The sequence below is a fragment of the Schistocerca gregaria genome, chromosome 1, assembly GCF_023897955.1.
Source record: "Schistocerca gregaria isolate iqSchGreg1 chromosome 1, iqSchGreg1.2, whole genome shotgun sequence".
Lineage (NCBI taxonomy): Eukaryota > Metazoa > Arthropoda > Insecta > Orthoptera > Acrididae > Schistocerca > Schistocerca gregaria.
The window spans coordinates 802268781-802289152 of NC_064920.1; the positions used below are offsets into that span (position 1 = coordinate 802268781).

Consider the following 20372-nt stretch of genomic DNA (forward strand, 5'->3'; position numbering starts at 1 on the left):
AATTTCTGCATTTACAAGATACCCAATTCTATTTAATAAACACGTAATTGGTATAATTTCATAGGTAGATAAGCTGTCACTAAAATTATTTTCAGTCCTGGGAGTGAACAAAGCCATTGAATCACGTAATAAGTTAAAAATGACATCAAAACCATGAGACTTACAGAAGCCGACAACAGTTACTCAAAAATGTTTATGAACACATCTTTAATTCAACGGATTAATGACGGTCTGTTAGCCGTAACCGAAACAAAATTTGGTTTCAAATGTCACAACAAAAGAGTGACGAATCTATGACTATATTTTGAAACTACCAATATTACACTCACTTTCATCCGTTTTAGTCGAAGTTTCTCCAGTTTCTCTCTAGCATCACTCTTCTTCGCGATTTCAGCCAACTTATCTCGGGCATCTGTCAACTTCTGTCGTTTATTTTGTATGATTTTCAACCGAGCATCGCTGATTTTTGTTATGCCCCCTCTCTTACGAGGCGCATTATTTCTTTTAACATTTCGCGAAGATTCATTTTTCTGCTGGTTTCTTTTCAGCCTATAAAATAAAAACCTCATAAACACTTCACCTTATAACCACTACTTACAATGCACTGAAGAGTTTTAGTATAATATTGAACATTAAAAGTCGAACTTTTTTTAATGAACATTAAATTAAATACACGTCACATACGGTTTCGCTGAAAACACTTGCCTTGCGCGCCCATAAGGGGTTTTCACTATTTTCTTTTGAATGATATCGTCAAGACTCATATCTACACTCGCCATGCTTTAACAATGTTTGGCTGTATCCAGAGACACATTTGAATTTTATTCCCACAACACCATAGGCAAAGAGACAGTTAAAAAGGGCGACATTTCAAGAGCCACGTAATACGCCTTTCTTCGTAATTACATTTGTCCTTAGTTTTACTTGCAGTTTGTTATAAAATATTAAAATTATCTGATATATCTGTAAATGCAGATGACAACAAATAGCAACATTAATAACAAACCCGATACTGTAAAGTTTGTTAAACGTGTTTTCCAGATCTACTATGTCAATCGCAGAAAAACGTTCAGAGAACTCGCTTTTGCTCTTTGTAGAAAATGAGATTGATTGGGTGATAAGGTAATAGCTATATACTGATTCTAAATTGAAAAGCATACACAGATACTTAGGTAACAGAAAATAAAATTTCAATATTAAAAGCATAGCTTTTACAAACTTTAAAATCCCTGTCTTTATTGATTTAATTGCGACACGGTCATGGTGTATAGCACATACTTTTCCTGTGTCATGAATCTGATTTACATTATCTTGGTATTTTGGATGCTTTCTACGTCCATCTTCATTATACTAAAAGTGAAACTGTGAAATAAATGTTAAGCCTAGTTTACACGACGACATTGGCTTGCGCCACTCGTTGCGTGGAATGTGCTGCACGCAAGTAGTTTCATATATGACTGCAGACACGGCAACACCAGTGTACACTTAAGTCTCGTCGTGTCTGAAATGAAAATTTTAGCAGTTGCTTGTGCGTGGAATCGCTACATAAGGAGAAAAAATTAAGAAATGTGTTTCGATTCGTGACTGGATAAAGAAAAGACGTTAGCTCGGTTGCTCATAATCCTTGCTGCAATTTATAACGGAAGACCCAAGAAGTTCTTCTAATTATCTCATAATCTCACAAGAACTGTTCACTTTTCTTCTAAATAGAGTTAATTATGCGATAAGGAGTAAAGGTATTGTAACGCATGAAGCACTGTTGCCAGAACTGAAATTACATATAATATTGTGTGCATTACAATCGAGAACACTCGGCATGATACAAGATGCGGTTTTAGGTGGTGATGACGCTTTTTCATTAATACCAATAATTATTAACAATAATAATTATTAACATTAACGGCAATAATTATTCGAAGCAGGGCGCACTAAGAAGATAGGTCGCACTATTGAAGATAGATCTGAACACTGGCATTATTTCGAAATTCCAACATATGTGAATGGAGAGCACTGCAACAACATATTAAATAGATGAATATTGAATAAAGGCTGCAGCTTTTGGAATTTGTATAGCCTTCCCTCCTGTCAACAATATTCCTTAACAAAAAGTTGGCCAGCTCGAACGATGGGATTTTAGTCTTGTAGACGAGAGCATTGCCACAGCTAGACTTACACTTGTTTGTATTTTTCTTAATACAATTATATACGTGCTCCTAACTCAATAAATTTCGCCCTGCAGCTTGGATATTGTCAAACCATCTATATTATAATCACACATGAAGGTCTCAGCAGCAGCAATACATTGCTTATTTTTGTAATCAGCATCACTGAAATCCTACAAACACCTATGAAAAGCATAGATATCCATAAAGCGAACATTATTCTCCGTTTCCCACTTCATATTTCAGTTTGTCTACACTCTACAAACACACGTACCCTCAAAACTCATGCAACTAGTGTTCAGTTTCACCAACGAGTTGCGCAAACGCGAGGTTCGCATGTGCAGTGGCCGCTACCGCAGCTGCCTGCAACCTAGTATCGTCGTGTAAATTAGGCGTTAGAGTTCAATGTCCTATAGACACTGATGGACGGGAAAACATCAGGAATGAAATCATACATGCACTTGGTAATTGAAGCAATCCAAAATTTATCGCGAGTGATTTAGGTAAGTAACGTAAATACTAAATAAGGTTTTCTGGGAACCTTACCACCAACTACCCATTTTTTGTGTACAGCAACAAGGTAGTGCAACTTCTCAGACTCATCTGACAGATTTCTTTAATCAGTTGAATTGAGAAAATTCTAACAGAATACAAATAACCCTTCACTGAACTTGACTGATTCTAAGTACATCTTGTGTGCCTGTTTTCACAAACTTTTGACCGAGTGGCGTGACGCAGTGGTTAGACACTGGACTCGCATTTGGGAGGATGACGGTTAAATCCCGCGTCCGACCATCCTGATTTAGGTTTTCCGTGATTTCCCTAAATCACTCTGAATGGGCACGACCAACTTCCTTCCCCATCCTTCCCTAATCCGATGAGACCGATGACCACGCTGTCTGGTCTCCTTCCCTGAACAACCAACTAACCAACCACAAACTTTTGGCTTCACCTCATTAAGGATCAGTTCTCACAGGATGTCAACAAGTGCAATGGGTGACAATAAGACACTTCGATTAGCCCAGTGCCAAATACTGAAAGAGAGGTTGTGAGATACCATCCAGGATATAAAAATTCGGAATATAGTATCAGAATTAAGAAACTTGCTACAATAAAGTTTATGAGCGGCCAAAGCAAATTCCTTAAGCATGTTTTCCAAAATGACTGTTAGCTCAGATTAAAAAACAAACGATATTAAATATTAAAGAATCAAACATTAATATCAGTAACATCAATCAAAAAAATTGCAATAATTACAATCAATTGCAACAGGGGTTTCTGAACATCTTTATTGACTGGTATAGGAATGCTCAATATCGATAGATACAACTTAGTTGTAGCACGTCAGGTGTGGAGAAAGGTGGAGTTTGTTGTGTAGTATGAGTTGTTCTGTTGACAGTCTTATACTGTCCGCTATCTGACTACATTAATTCCCAAAATTCACGAATTTGATCGTCAAGATATTCATATGCCCTTAGAAATGGCATTATGTGCAGTGAAAATTGGGGTGTGGATTGCCATAAAGCGACTTTGAATTATGTGGCCAATCTTTTTCGAAACTATCTTCACTTCTGATGTCTACTTTTCCTAGATAATTTATCCATTTATCGCCCTGTTGAATGAAAATGAGACCAGCCATTAATTTTTCCAACAAAACAACGCTACTGCTCATATAGCATATCAATCCCTATGGCTTTTAGGTGAAATCTTTTATGACAGAGTAATTACAAAAGGCCTTTAGCCACCACATTCTCTAGATTTGGCTCCAGCTGAGCATTTCCCCTGGGGTGCAGCTAAAATATTTGTGTATCAAAATTCTACTCTCACAGAAGTAGATGTACACAGGGCTCAACAAGCTTTCAGCAGCAAATTGATTAAGAATGTAGGGAAGTCTGCAAAGAGAAAGAAAGTCTTGTTGCTAGGTAGTTCGCATGCTAGGGGTGTGGGCCAACTTCTGCAGGATGAATTAGGGTTGGATTACCAGGTCACAAGTTTTTTCAAACCTAGTGCTGAACTTGGGCAGGTTACAGAGGATTTAGGTTCACTATGTAAAGGTTTTACTAAGGAAGACACCGTGGTTATTGTGGGTGGGCCGGGCAACAGTATTGACAGAGATCCGGGGTACAGCATAGAGTGTGACCTGGCAAAGATTGCATCGGCATCGAATCATACCAGTGTTGGGTTTGTGTCGGTTCTGGAGCGCCACGACCGACCTCATTTGACCTCTTCTGTCAGGAGAGTTAATTTGGAGTTGGAACGGCTACTTGGATCTGGTGCGGGGTCACACATTGGTGTGGTTCGTGTTGATTCACTCTGTAGGTGGGACTATACTAGACATGGCCTACACCTCAACAGGAAAGGGAAGGGTAAACTGGCTGGGCTGATAGCAGGAAATTTAAAGGGGGGAGGAACTACATCTCATGGTGGAAACTCTTTTTTAGTGTAAGATCAGTGTCCAGTGGGAAACTCAGCCATGCAAGTACTAAAGATGTCAAAAAAGTTCAAGATAGTTGCAAAAGTAAAATGAAAAATGTTAGTATATTTCATCAAAATATTGGGGGATTGAACAATAAAATTGATGAGCTTCTGCTTTGTTTAGAAGATATAGAAACTGAGAATGTAATAGATGTACTATGCCTGTCTGAGCATCACATTGTCACTGATATGCAAAAGGTTAGCATCAATGGGTACAAATTAGCTGCACATGTAAGTAGAGATAATATGATGAGAGGAGGAGTTGCCATATATGTGAAAAGCTTCCACAGTGCAAAAAATTTAGAAACTAAAAAATTTTGTGTAGAGCAACATATGGAAGCATGTGCCACTGAACTTAAACTAAAGGATGGCACTTTCATAATTGTAACAGTGTATAGGTCCCCCTCAGGGAATTTCCAGCTATTTCTGGAAAACTTGGATGCTTTGTTGTGCTATCTGTCAGACAGGGGGAAGCAAATTATCATTTGTGGGGATTTCAATGTTGATTCCCTGAAAGAGTGTAATAGGAAGAATGACCTTTTAGTATTACTCAGTTCTTTCAATTTGAGCTCCATCATTGATTTTCCTACTCGGATAACAAAGAACAGCAGTACATTGATAGATAACTTTTTTATAGACCAAGATAAGTTTAAGGACATAAATGCTTATCCTGTTGAGAATGGTCTTTCAGATCATAGTGCACAGCTTGTTACAGTACATGACATAGCTCCATGCAGTATAATAAATCAGACTTTCAAAGCAGTGCGTTCAATTAACAATATAAATATTGCAAACTTTAGGGAAAGCCTACAGCAGCTAGACTGGGATGAAGTGTATAAGGAACCCGATGCAAACTTGAAATATAACTTATTTCACAATACATTTTTAAGGGTATTTGAAAATTGTTTTCCCAAGAAAATAGTTAAACATAATTCCAAGAAAACATATAAAAAACCTTGGCTAACTAAAGGAATAAGAATATCTTGCAACCGCAAAAGAGAACTGTATCTAACAGCAAGATGGAGTACTGACCCCGAAATTGTTCAATATTATAAAAACTATTGTGCGGTACTAAGAAAAGTTATTAAAAAGTCCAGAAGCATGTGTATCATGTCTGAGATCAGTAACTCTGATAATAAAATTAAAGCAATTTGGAATATTATTGAAAGGGAAACAGGGCAACCAAGAGCACAGGAAGACTTTAGTGCAATAAAATTGAATGACAAGTGCACTAACAAACAATCAGAAATTGAAAATATTTTGAATAATCATTTTTTAAATGTTGTGGAGAAAATAGGATCTAGATCTTCACTAGAAGAGGCAAGGCTATTAATAGAAGAGGCCATACCTGCACAGTTTGAAACAGCTGTAATTCCACCAACCTCTCCCTCTGAAATCAGTAAAATAATAAACTCACTGAAAAGTAAAAGCTCTTACGGAATTGATGGCATTTCCAGCAAAGTACTTAAAGCTTGTTCCCCACAGATAAGTAGAATTCTCAGCCACGTATGTAATAGCTCTTTGGAGCAGGGTGTTTTCCCTGATAGACTGAAATATGCCATTGTAAAACCATTGCATAAAAAGGGGGATATGTCGGATGTCAACAACTACCGCCCAATCTCTCTTCTGACAGCTCTATCAAAAATTTTTCAGAAAGTAATGTATTCAAGAGTAGCCTCCCATATTTGTAAAAATAAAGTACTAACAAAATGTCAGTTTGGTTTTCAGAAAGGCTTTTCAACAGAAAATGCTATATATGCTTTCACTGATCAAATATTAAATGCTCTGAATAACCGGACATCACCCATTAGTATTTTTTGTGATCTCTCAAAGGCCTTTGATTGTGTAAATCATGGAATTCTTTTAGATAAGCTAAATCATTATGGTTTGAGTGGGGCAGTGCACAAATGGTTTAATTCATACTTAACTGGAAGAATGCAGAAAGTTGAAATAAGTGGTTCGTGTAATGTTAAAACAGCTGATTCCTCAAACTGGGGTGCTATCAAGCACGGGGTCCCACAGGGTTCGGTCTTAGGTCCTTTACTGTTCTTGATATACATTAATGACTTACCATTCCACATTGATGAAGATGCAAAGTTAGTTCTTTTTGCTGATGATACAAGTATAGTAATAACATCCAAAAACCAAGAACTAAGTGATGTAATTGTAAATGATGTTTTTCACAAAATTATTAAGTGGTTCTCAGCAAACGGACTCTCTTTAAATTTTGATAAAACACAGTATATACAGTTCCGTACAGTAAATGGCAAAACTCCAGTAATAAATATAGAATTTGAACAGAAGTCTGTAGCTAAGGTAGAATTTTCAAAATTTTTAGGTGTGTCCATTGATGAGAGGTTAAACTGGAAGCAACACATTGATGGTCTGCTGAAACGTCTGAGTTCAGCTACGTATGCTATTAGGGTTATTGCAAATTTTGGTGATAAGAATCTCAGTAAATTAGCTTACTATGCCTACTTTCATTCACTGCTTTCGTATGGCATCATATTCTGGGGTAATTCATCGTTGATTAGAAAAGTATTCATTGCACAAAAACGTGTAATCAGAATAATTGCTGGAGCCCACCCACGGTCATCCTGCAGACATCTATTTAAGGATCTAGGGATCCTCACAGTAACCTCACAGTATATATATTCCCTTATGAAATTTGTTGATAATAATCCAACCCAATTCAAAAGTAATAGCAGTGTGCATACCTATAACACCAGGAGAAAGGATGATCTTCACTATGCAGGGTTAAATCTGACTTTGGCACAGAAAGGGGTAAATTATGCTGCCACAAAAGTCTTTGGGCACCTACCAAACAGCATCAAAAGCCTGACAGATAGCCAACTAACATTTAAAAATAAATTAAAAGAATTTCTAGATGACAACTCCTTCTACTCATTGGCTGAATTTTTAGATATAAAGTAAGTAAAAAAAAAAAAAAAAAAAAAAAAAAACTTAATCATTAGTGTCATGCAATATTTTGTGTAATGTAATTTCTTGTACAGACATCTTTTATTAACCTGACACGTTCCACATCATTACGAAGTGTCGTATTCATGATCTATGGAACAAGTATTAATCTAATCTAATCTAATCTAATCTAACCCAAAGACAATAGATGAACTTAAGACAGTGATAATTATCTGCATTTGATTACATGTAAAACACTGGTAAAAGTGTTCACAAATAAATGAACTGCACCTTCAATAAACAGGAAAACATTTCCACTACCTGCTGTGTTATTGGTGAGTACAATGTAATTAATTATAATTAATATAATTAATTAATGTCATTGTTTTAGTTGTACTAATATCGAATCCCATCTTCCAACATAGCTGCAGCCACTAACAGTGAATCCCACCCCCTAGCTTATACAGCGACATGAATGTGCTACAACATTGCATGTCCCGCAAGGCAAAATACGTGGAGGTCGCCACCGCCACTGCAGAGAGACTTTGTGGACATACTGTACCTGCGGCTTAGTGAATCTACCTCCATATCGTCAGGCAAATTTAAATATGAACCAGACGTTAATAAATGAGGTATAAAGAGAAGTGCTTTGTAAACACTACAACATGTCGCCCTACAATATCTTCAAGAATGTATCTCACTGCCTCATAAACAGTGAGGAGCTCTCGGTCAAAGACTGACCATTTGAACTGAAAGGATGTGAGTTTCTGTGAGAATAATTGAAGGGGTTGTGCCTCCACAGTCGACAGCTTTTGCAGTGCAGCGCCAGTTGTGGCGTTGCTTGCATCATTGCTGACTGTGAGCTGTGTGTCTGGAAAGGGGTGGGACAAACTGATTGTGTGTGCAAACCAATCCTTAGTGAATTCGAATGTCTCCTTCGTTATTGCTATCTACTCAATCTTCCACATCCCTTGCTTGTTAGCAAGCAATGTGTCAGTGAGGGGTGCTCTAAAGCCATTGCTTGCAGCAGGTGATGCTGAAAAAAGTTCAAATTTCCTAAGAATCGATGGAGCTCATGATAATTCTGAGAAAGGGGAAACTGTCTTAAGGTGTCAGTTCGGTCCAGGATTGGTCTGATTTCTGCAGTGTCCAAGGAAGACGTTCATCACCAGACCCCCATCTCTCAGAGTAGTGAGAAATTGTTTCAGGGAGCCGGTCGCGGTGGTCTCGCGGTTCTAGGCGCGCAGTCCGGAACCGTGCGACTGCTACAGTCGCAGGTTCTAATCTGCCTCGGGCATAGATGTGTGTGATGTCCTTAGGTTAGTTAGGTTTAAGTAGTTCTAAGTTCTAGGGGACTGATGACCACAGCAGTTGAGTCCCATAGTGCTCAGAGCCATTTGAACCATTTGTTTCAGGGATCGGTTGTGGTCTTTGGGGATAGTCAGAAAAATGAGAAGTCATCCAAATAGGCATAGCATAAATGAAACTTGTCAAGTACTTCTTCAATGAAACAATGCCACATTTGTGCTGCCTTCTTCAACCTGTATGGTGTAAATTGATATTCACAGATACAAAACAGTGTGATAATTGTGGTTTTTGTGATATCAGGTTTCTGCATCAGGATTTTTAGGAAAAATTTTTGCACTCAATCACAATGAGTATAGCTGCACCTACTAGCGAGTGGATGAAATATTGTGTATTGGGTACTGGTTTCCTGTCATAGGGTTTTTACGTCTCTGCAGTCGCCTTAAGAGTCTCAAGGTGACGTCTTTTTTTCGGTACTAATTTGATCAGCCAAGCCCACAGGCCGTCAGATGGGCGTAATATCGGTGCCCGTAACACTTCGTCAAACGCCACTTTCGCATCACGGAAGTTATCTGGAACCTCGTGTCATCCTGTCGACTCAGCATCATGCCATTATTTGTCACACAAGCTTCTGCCATCATGTGAGAGTGAGTGGAGAGGGTGGTGTGGTCTATGTCCAAGGTGCTGTGCGTCGAGGCAGAGTGCGCTATACTAACCTTCATGGTGTGCCATGCCACCAGGTTACTAGCTGTACAGGTTCTGGGTCCATGGAGGTCCACAGTTGATCGGTCAGGGTGAGGCCGCGCTTTCTTCCTCACACTCATTAGAGTGATGGATGCATGAGAAGACTTAGAGGTGCACATGTGCTAGCAGGAGTGCAGCAGATTTTTCCTTGATTCATTGTAGGAAATACTCTTGGTGCAGAGTGTGTTAGAACTAGGTCATAGTCTTTGTAACACAGTTGTGCCAACATCAGTTTTTATTTCATCATGACACTCTCCCTGAATGTATAGACGTTTGTTGCCCAGATGGACAGCACATTACGTCATGTAGGAATGGGGTTCTCAAGGTGAATTGCCCTAGGATGCAGCAACCCATATTCTGCTGCAGGAGCATAGCATGTTGTATGTCTGGAGAGGGATAGAAGTGATGTAGGAAGCCAATTCCCACTGCCACTTCTGTGATGCCCATGAAGTAAAAGATCCATGTGTGTTGGTGATGAGGCAACAGTTGTAGGAACTGTGCAACATGATTTTTGATTAATTAGCCAAGTGAAACGTAGTGATGATGTTTTGTTGAATGCCAATGTGCTCTCCAGCAGTATTTGGCTAATGTTGGATCCAATGTCTACCAAAATGCCCTGTCTTGAAATTAGGTCGAAGATGTACAGTCAGACATCCAGGTGTGCCATTGAGGGGACATGTGCTTGAATCACTTGTAGTGACCTTTGGAGACTTTACAATATGATGTAAACCTATGTGTCTGTTATCACCCGCCGGCCACGGTGATCTAGCGGTTCTAGGCGCTCAGTCCGGAACCGCGCGACTGCTACGGTCGGAGGTTCGAATCCTGCCTCGGGCATGGATGTGTGTGATGTCCTTAGGTTAGTTAGGTTTAAGTAGTTCTAAGTTCTAGGGGACTGATGACCTCAGATGTTAAGTCCCATAGTGCTCAGAGCCATTTGAACCATTTTTTTGTTATCACCCAAGTCTGGATTGTGGAGGAACACACACAGTGCAAAGTAGTTACGTCCAATGGTGCAAGACTAACAATGGTACCAGCATAACTTTGACCTTGTATCTAGGTACCAATGAAATGGTATGACGGCTGCTTGTTGTTCCATTTGGAAGATGGGTGATGACGTTCTCTTGGTGAGTAATCGTGAGGATCGTGTCGGGTCAGTGAGTTGGGTGCACGGCGATGGTCATGTGCTGTGTGGTGTGAATTTATACTTGTTGCTGATTTTATTTGTGCACTACTACAGTAAATATTCTGTACGCCAGAGCTAACCGTTTTCCTTTGGGTTCAGCTTTGTGTGCTATCACTGGCAATTGTACTTTTGGCAGAAACTCAAGAATCCAGAGCATATGAAGGCCAGCATCCAGCAGGAAGTTAATGTCAAGTCACCAAAGCTGAGATGGCGTTCTAGCAGCCAATTTATTGTCACAGATACCTTGTTTTAACTGTTGCTTGGATATTCATAAAAGTCGTTGTAACAGAGCAAATTTGGCAGCATAATACTTTTTGTGGGTAGGCGGCGCTAATATGTCGTTACTGATGTTTTCTGCCAGATGATAAATCAGGAAGACAAATTGGATGATGTCATCTGAAATGCCTAGTTAACTAAATAAACATTACACGATGACAAATCATATAGCAAGTTGCTATGGTCGAATCTGTGTCAGTGTAGACTCAAAGCTGATTCTGTGAGGTTGGTAATGGCTGTGTTACAGTCGGCCAAGCTGGTGTTGGCGACAGTAGAATTTGATGAGGTGATGGCACAGTATGGAACATGGCTCCTAAGATGTCTGCATACCCAACTGCCTGTGTAGGTATGTGCAAAGCAGGTGAATGTCTGGTCGCATTATGTGCTGCAGGCATCCCAGTTAGCTCATGAAGTTAATTACTTCCAGATTTTGTGTACATTCTAAGTGAAATAAAAATTTGTTTGTTGGCTGTCATTGTAGAGTAGTAGGAATTGTTTTGGTCAGTACTCTTCTACTCATAGCCACGTTAAATTTGTGTATTATCACAGGTTGATGATCGACACAATGATTGCACTGTCAGTATACTACACGCGCATTATACCCAGGAGCGATGTTCCAAAGAACAGGTTGGTATGTTTTTACAACGAAACAGGACTGCTTTGATGATACACATCAAAATATTCATACAAAACTTTCCATGAATTGTTTTGAAGTTATCACTACGGAAGTATGACAGAAAACAGGAGTCGAGACTAGTGATGACACATATAACATGTCTACATTGTATCACCTCTCTGCTGTTTTTCACTCGCCCACAGATATTCCTGTGCTCTCTGGTTAGCGATGTGTGTAACTACCGATGTCCCAACAGACTAAACGTCTAGACCTACAATATCATTTCACTCATGAAAAAATGAATGTGACAGATCAGAAATCAGTTGAAGTGCATGTTTATTAAAGCATTTGTCAAATAAAAATGCTGTAGGTGATTTAAAAAATGAAGAAGCTTGTCTATTCTGGATATTTCCTTTCCTTAATGCGTTATGGAATCATCTTGTGGAGAATGGAACTTACAGGGACAGTATTTTCAGAAAATAGAATGACAGTTGTATCTGATGTTAATTCTAGAACTTATACAGAGAACTCTTCAAAAATCTGCTATATTGACAACTCGTTCACAATACATATATATTCATTTAAGTCCATTGTCATTACCATTATTTCTCTTTTCTCCAAACACAATACAAAGCATGAATGTAGAATTACAATCAGTAACAGCTTCTATAAAGACAGAAAGGAGTAAGATGCATGGGTATATGTTTATGTCAGCTACAAACCACCATACCAAATTCTATGTGAAATAGACAATGTAATGCAGTTTAAGACTAAATTAAGGAACTTTCTGTTGGGCACCTCCTTTTACTCCATTGTAGAGTATAAATCCTTAAATTTAATGTTTTAGCTTATTTTGTAATTAGAATTAGAACAGTAGTACAAAAAGTTATACTAATGTTATGTGTGGCAGACATTTCTGTATCTTTAGCAATTATAAATTAGCAAGCATGTACACAGTTGGTTTGGTTTTTGTACTTGAACTGAAAGGGAGCAAAATGGTTCCAAAGGATGTTATTTGATATAGACTTATCCCGTATATTTTCAATTATTTGTTTTGTATTTTTCAATTTGTTTGAGGTGTTCTTTCGGCAGTGTGAGGCAAATGAAGTTCATCTTCAGGCCCTCTTTGTCTCAGCAGGTGCTGAACAAGACTACCATCGCCATACAGTGTGTCTAGGAGAACCTCAGAGTACTTCATGTTATGAAAATCGAAGATAAAGTCAGCTGGTATGTGATGTATGAGATTATGCAAAAGATAAGGTTAGAATTTGAGCCTGTCTCTGTTCAAGTCAGATGTATGTATATCTGAAACAAGAGTTAACAGTTATTTAAACGAATGACAGTTATTTCAAAGAGAAGAATACTAGTATATTATGAATTAATTCTGTTAAAAGAAGAAGGATGTACCCAAAACAGGAGTTGTATTTCATATGGCGACCACGTTGAGAAACGAATCTTCAGTAACCAGAGGAGTGTAGTAAATAAAGATGAAGAATTGGTTACTACTACATGGTTTTTCAATATTCAGAAAGATGAAAAGACTTATTGAAATCATTTTAATTACGACTCTGTTCCTTGCTATCCAAAATTTTCTCCACTTTCATGTGACAACCATGTTGGGTAGTGCATCTGCGAGAACTGAATACATTCATTCTCTGTGGAGACACTGTCATACAGTGATCAAAACTCAATGATTGTAAAACATCGTAAGAAGTGAAGAAGTATGATTACTTTGACTTTAATATAAAACTGAAAATGGGACTGAAAGACTGTTTTCTAAATTGAGATGATGAATTATTTTAAAGTGATATTGACGTACTGTACTTCAGTGGGGCATGAGCGACATGCATAATTTTAGAGTGATAATGAATCAACATTGATAAGAAGTCACACTAATGCTTAACTAAGGCAGAAGATTGTTAAACACTTTATTAAACGGATGTTAAATAATTTTGAACTTATTAATATTACTTTCACGAAATATATATGAGAGTATTCTTGATAATAACAGTAATAAAATAAGACATCATCATAAATCCGACATTAGAGCAAACAGCAACAGCAATTGTTTGAACTGACTGAGTGGAATTTTTCTTTGACAAGTGCTTTTGTAAACATGCATACCAATTAATTTCTGACTTGTCACAGGATCCAAGAACAGAACCGTCATTCATTTTTCCACGAGTGTAATGAAACTGTTTGTCTAGGCATTTAGTCTGTTGCGACATCGACAGCAACACACATCGCTAATCAGAGAGCTGAGGAATATCTGTGGGAGAGTCAAAGATAGCAGTCATGATACAATGTAGATATGTCATATTCGCCATCAACAGTCTCGATTCCTGTTTCCTGTCATACTTCCATAGTGGTGACCCTACGTCAGCTGCAAAATACCTCATGGAAATATTTGTACGAATATTTTGATGCACATTATTAATGCGGTCACGTTTTGTTGTAAATACAAATCAGTCTGTTCCTCAGAACTTCGCTTTCTGACGTTAATGCGAATGAAGTGTGCTGACAGTGCAATCATTGTGTCAGCTGCTTGGTGCGTATCAAGCAAAACCAAGACAGTCATAAATTCTAAGAGTCTATATGTAAGTGTGACACATATCAGAGGCAGATGATAGGCATCTAAGTTACTGGACTCCAGGAAATGCAAAAGAGTTACAAGTATAGAGATACAATGATTTAATATGTTACCACCTACAGCACACAGTGTATCGCTGACTGTCTTCAGAAATATTCCGAGAAGGTAGGTTCTATATGATAGAAAAGTTTAAAACACATAATAAAAATGATCAAACCTACTAAAGCTCCTGATATGATTACTATATTACTTGAGATATTCCAAAAAGTTATGTATCATACTGTTCCATTTTATTTTCATAGTGGATTTATACTTAATGCATCTATCAAACATATCTCTAAACCATGTATAATCCTTGACCATGTTAGAAATGTATGACTTATTATGTAGCTATTTAAAATGTATGTAGCTACATAAAATATATGTAAAATGACGAAACCAATTGCATGGAAAATGTATAAAGATGGGTCAATAATTCAAATCATTATCATAGTTCTAGTGTGGCTGCAAATGTGTTAAGTAATAGAATGGTAAGTCATGTTGGTAAAAAGACCAAAAAGGCTAAAAGAAATTCTTGAGTGACAGAAGATGTATTGAATTTAATTGACGAAAGGAGAAAATATAAAGAATATACTAAATGAATCAGGCTAAAAGGAATACAAACCTCTAAAAAATGAGATCGACAAATAGTGCAAAATGGGTAAGCAGGGATGGCTAGAGGACAAATGTAAGGATGTAGAGGCTTATCTCACTAGGGGTAAGATAGATACTGCCTACAGGAAAATTAAAGAGACCTATGGAGAAAAGAGAACAACTTGTATGAATATCAAGAGCTCAGATGGAAACCCAGTTCTAAGCAAAGGGAAAGCACAAAGGTGGAAGGAGTATAGAGAGGCTCTATACACGGGCAATGTACTTGAGGACAACATTATGGAAATGGAAGAGGATGTAGATGAAGATGAAATGGGAGATATGATACTGCATGAAGCGTTTGACAGAGCACTGAAAGATCTAAGTGGAAGCAAGGCCCCGGGAGTAGAGAACATTGCTTTAGAATTACTGACGGCCTCGGGAGAGCCAGTCCTGACAAAGCTCTACCATCTGGTGAGCAAGATGTATGAGACAGGCGAAATTCCCTCAGACTTCAAGAAGAGTATAATAATTCCAATCCCAAAGAAAGCAGGTGTTGACAGATGTGAAAATTACCCAACTATCAGCTTCATAAGTCACAGCTGCAAAATACTAACACAAATTCTTTACAGACGAATGGAAAAACCAGTAGAAGCTGACCTAGGGGAAGATCAGTGTGGATTCCATAGAAATATTGGAGCACGTGAAGCAATACTAACCCTACGACTTATCTTAGAAGATAGATTAAGGTTAGACAAACCTACGTTTCTGGCATTTGTAGACTTAGAGAAAGCTTTTGACAATGTTGACTGGAATACTCTCTTTCAAATTCTAAAAGTGGCAGGGGTAAAATACAGGGAGCAAAAGGCTATTTACAATATGTACAGAAATCAGGTGGCAGTTATAAGAATCGAGGGACATGAAAGAGAAGCAGTGGTTGGGAAGGGAGTGAGACAGGGTTGTAGCCTCTCTCCGATGTTATTCAATCTGTATATTGAGCAAGCAGTAAAGGAAACAAAAGAAAAATTCGGAGTAGGAATTAAAATCCATGGAGAGAAAACAAAAACTTTAAGGTTTGCCGATGACATTGTAATTCTGTCAGAGACAGCAAAGGACCTGGAATAGCAGTTGAACGGAATGGACAGTGTCTTGGAAGGAGGATATAAGACGAATGTCAACAAAAGCAAAACGAGGCTAATGGATTGTAGTCAAATTAGGTCGGGTGATACTGAGGGAACTAGATTAGGAAATTAGACACTTCAGGTAGTAGATGAGGTTTGCTATTTTGGGACCAAATTACTGATGATGGTCGAAGTACAGATGATATAAAATGTAGACTGGCAATGGCATGGAAACCGTTTCTGAAGAAGAGAAATTTGTTAATATTGAGTACAGATTTAAGTGTCAGGAAATCCTTTCTGAAGGTATTTGTATGGTGTGTAGCAATGTATGGAAGTGAAACATGCACAATTAATAGTTTGGACAAGAAGAGTTTAGAAGCTTTCGAAATGTGGTGCTACAGAAGAATGCTGAAGATTAGATGAGTAGATCATGTAATTAATGAGGAGGTACTGAATAGAATTGGGGAGAAGAGGAGTTTGTGGCACAACTGGACTAGAAGAAGGGATCGGTTGGTAGGACATGTTCTGAGGCATCAAGGGATCACCAGTTTAGTATTGGAAGGCAGTATGGAGGGTAAAAATCATAGAGGGAGACCAAGGGATGAATACACTAAACAGATTCAGAAGGATGTAGGTTGCAGTAAGTACTGGGAGATGAAGAAGTTTGCACAGGATAGAGTAGCATCAAACCAGTCTGTGGATTGAAGACAACAGTAACAACAACATACTTATCTAAAATGTGGTAATTTCTAGCATTAACACACATTTCTCTACCACCTGTAATTAGGTTTTTAGAATATTCACCAAAGCCACAGAGGAAACAAATTCAAAAGTTTCAGTGTGAGTTTAAAAAAAAGACACACACTACATTTCGACCCTCTATATCCAAGGTTTTAATGACTTCCACAATAGAAATTCAAATTAGGGCCAGCCGCTGTGGCCGAGCGGTTCTAGGGCTTTAAACTGGAATGGCACAGCACTATGGTCGTAGGTTGGAATCCTCCCTTGAGTATGGATGTGTGTGCTCTCGTGCTGTCGTTAGGTTGATTAGGTTTAAGTAGTTCTAAGTTCTAGGGGTCTGATGATGTCAGATGTTAAGTCACATAGTGCTCACAACCATTTGAACCATTTTTTCAAATTAGGCCTACATATGCATATTTCTTGGCAAGTCATGGTTTGTGGGGACGTGATATCAATTCGTATTTTACTTCTGTGCAATGTTAGGTTGATTAGGTTTAAGTAGTTCTAAGTTCTAGGGGACTGATGATGTCAGATGTTAAGTCACATAGTGCTCACAGCCATTTGAACCATTTTTTTTCAAATTAGGCCTACATATGCATATTTCTTGGCAAGTCATGGTTTGTGGGGACATGATATCAATTCGTATTTTACTTGTGTGCAATGTTTATGCTGTCATGCACTTTATATTCGACAGATTCAATAAATTCCAGCTTACAACATTAACAAACATGTAATATTAAATGTCAAGCTGAGTCTTGGCTTTGTGTGGATAAAAGGAGGAAACACACAAAGTTTCATGGTTTGCCGAACTGGTATGATTTGTGCCTTTTGCTGCTCCCAGCCGTTTCGCAGCGAATTTTCTTTCGTTTCTCCATTTACTGACACATTTTTTTTTTTTTTTTTGGTGACCATCAGAAGTTAATTTCCAGTCGTTTCGTACCGAAAATTTTCGTTGACTGATGGTACCTTGGTTCTCATTGGTTGACTGTAGTGTTGAGACTTATCTTTGGAATGTAAAGTATTTTTCATAGACCACTGCTACTAGCGCCCAAAACAGCCTCAGAGCAAGGTCAGATATAGCAGTAACGTTAATGGCGAAGAGAGAGATCAAGAGAAAAGTAGATTATTAACACAGTCCCCATTCTAAAACCACTAATTTGTAAAAATCTTGGGATTACAACTTGATAATAAATTCGGTTGGGAGTAACATACTAACGAACTGCTAAAGCGCCTAAATAAGTCTTTGTTTGCAGTGCGAATTATGTCAGACATAGGAGATATAAATATAAAAAAACTGGCACATTTTGCTAATTTTCACTCCATTATGTCATATGGTATCATATTTTGGGGTAACTCCACAAACAGAGCAAAAGTTTTTAGAGTACAGAAGCATATAATAAGAGTAATGAGTAGTGTAACTACAAGAACATCATGTCGTAACCTATTCAAAGAATTGGGCATATTAACCACAGCTTCTCATTATATTTATTTCTTAATGAAGTTTGTTGTAAATAATAAAACTCTTTTTCAAACTAACTGCTTCGTACACAGCATCAGTACTAGAAATAAGAACAATATACATAAAGATTTAAGATCACTTACTCTTACCCTGAAAGGAGTCCAGTATTCAGCAACGCGTATTTGCAATAACTTACCAGCAACCATTATGAGTTTAGTTCCAGACAAGGCACAATTTAAACATAATTTAAAAGAATTTTAGGTGCCCAACTCCTTCTATTCCATCCATAAGTTTCTCAACAAGTACAGTAGACCATTTCAATGAAAATTTATTATACTTGAATTTTTGACAATACTTTGTTGTAAGAGCCAAGTAACTACCTACTGTGTGAATGATGGATGTATGGAAAGCAGATGTAAGTCTTAAGTCTGTAAATAGTGGAAGTTTAATTCTAAATCTTGTACATCGACTTTGTTGCTTACTGTGCCAGCAGCGCCCCAAGCGTCCAGTAAGTTAAACTGTTCAGTTCGGCACGCACGTGAAAGCAACTATTAGTTGGTTGGCTGGTTTGTGGCATTGAAGGGACCAGACTAGAGCCATCGGTCCCTCGAATATTAGTTGTTTATTTTGATTTGTACAATGGTTTTTACAATCGGGAGCGTTTATAGCACAATAAATTACAGCAACAGGAAGAAGACACCACAACTGTCTTTTTTAGGTTTCCTAAGAACCCCAAGAGGTATGTACCATCATGTTACTAAATGCAAAACTGTATTGTCAGGATTCGCTTGCAAACTACATGTATAATAATGATTAATGTTTCGTTTTAGGAGAAGGAAATAGATAGTCAATAGCAGACGACAAGATCTTATGAAAACAGACCCAGTATACCTTCGTAATAACATTGTCACAGAAGAAGCTGAGTAGCACAGTCGCTGTAGTGTAGTGGTTATAAGCCTAAACTGTTGCATGTTGGGTCGTGAGCTCAAAGGTCAGCTGAAATGAAAAATTTTAATTTCTATATTCGGTTCGAGTACATTCTAGAAGTATCCGCAAATGGAAAGACTCATTGTACTGGAACGGTCTGTAGCTGTATATATACCGTATGTGTTCTGGCGGGAGGCAGTTCGCTCTGAGCTCTTGTATGTGCAAGTACTGAATAAACCTTCATTAAGTGAAGTTAGTGGTCGTCATTCATCTACTTACTCCTTCTTCTATGTGAGATTATTCTGGTGCAGACCCTGGGTACTGGATCTTGTGATACCGCACATTATCGACGACACAGCGGCTCCCATCAGGCCACGACAGAGAGCCGTTTACGTGGCGAAAAATCAGAGTTCAAGTCATATTCAACAGATCGCAGTCTTTCCAAGACAGAAGAAGAAGAGGACGTTACGATGGCAGCAACTTTGTGCTACCACATGAGACATCCTTCTGGAATCACTGGTGACGACGGCCAAGATCCAAACAAGTGGCTGAAGGTATATGAGCATATAGCCATATTTAACAAATGGGATAACACCATGTGCTTGGCTAACGTGTTTTTCTACTTAGAGGGCATTGCCAAGCAGTGGTATGAGAACAACAAGGAGAAGTTCACAAACTGGGAAATATTCCAGGCGTAACTGCAAAAGTATTTCGACCACATACAACGACAAAAGTGCAAGGCTGAAGATCAATTAAAGTCCATGGCACAGCGTTCATGAGAAACGGCGGCATCCTACATTCAAGACGTCTTGAAGCTGTGTAAAATAGTGGATCCTCAAATGAAGGAGGAAGACAAGGTTACACATCTCCTGAAGGGCGTTGCTGAGGACATGTATCAAGCCCTACACCTGAAGGAAGTTTCGACAGCAGACGACTTCATAAAATGGTGCCAGTATATCGAGGCAATGCAAGCAGATTACCGTCGCCACAAGCTAGCCGCTGGAGAGGATGCTCCCCAACACTCAGGTCTCCATAGCCGTTTAGAAGCTCCACCCGATCATCTAGGCGCCACAAACTGGAAAACTAAAGGGTGTAGTGTAACTTGGAGGGGATGCTGCTGAAGAGAAAAATCCTCTGCCGTCGATCACAACAAAATGATAGGAACTACGTTGATAACCTCATTGATGGCTGACCAACTCAATCTCTTGTGGACTCTGGAGC

The 20372-nt window shown here is 38.4% G+C and overlaps 1 protein-coding gene across 3 annotated transcripts in view; it reads right to left on the reverse strand.

Annotated features, from left to right (window-relative positions):
• Positions 1 to 1108, reverse strand: part of LOC126270205 (uncharacterized) — a 58561-nt gene extending 57453 nt beyond the window's left edge. The window contains exons 1-2 of one of the 3 annotated variants that reach the window (XM_049974053.1): positions 706 to 1108; positions 330 to 549 (exon numbers count right to left, since the gene is read on the reverse strand). In XM_049974053.1, coding sequence (XP_049830010.1) covers positions 330 to 549; positions 706 to 779 — 294 coding nt within the window. In that variant the 5' untranslated portion in view covers positions 780 to 1108. The remainder of the gene's footprint in view (positions 1 to 329; positions 550 to 705) is intronic. The other 2 variants (XM_049974052.1, XM_049974054.1) reach the window with 2 other exon arrangements.
• Positions 1109 to 20372: the final 19264 nt, after the last annotated feature.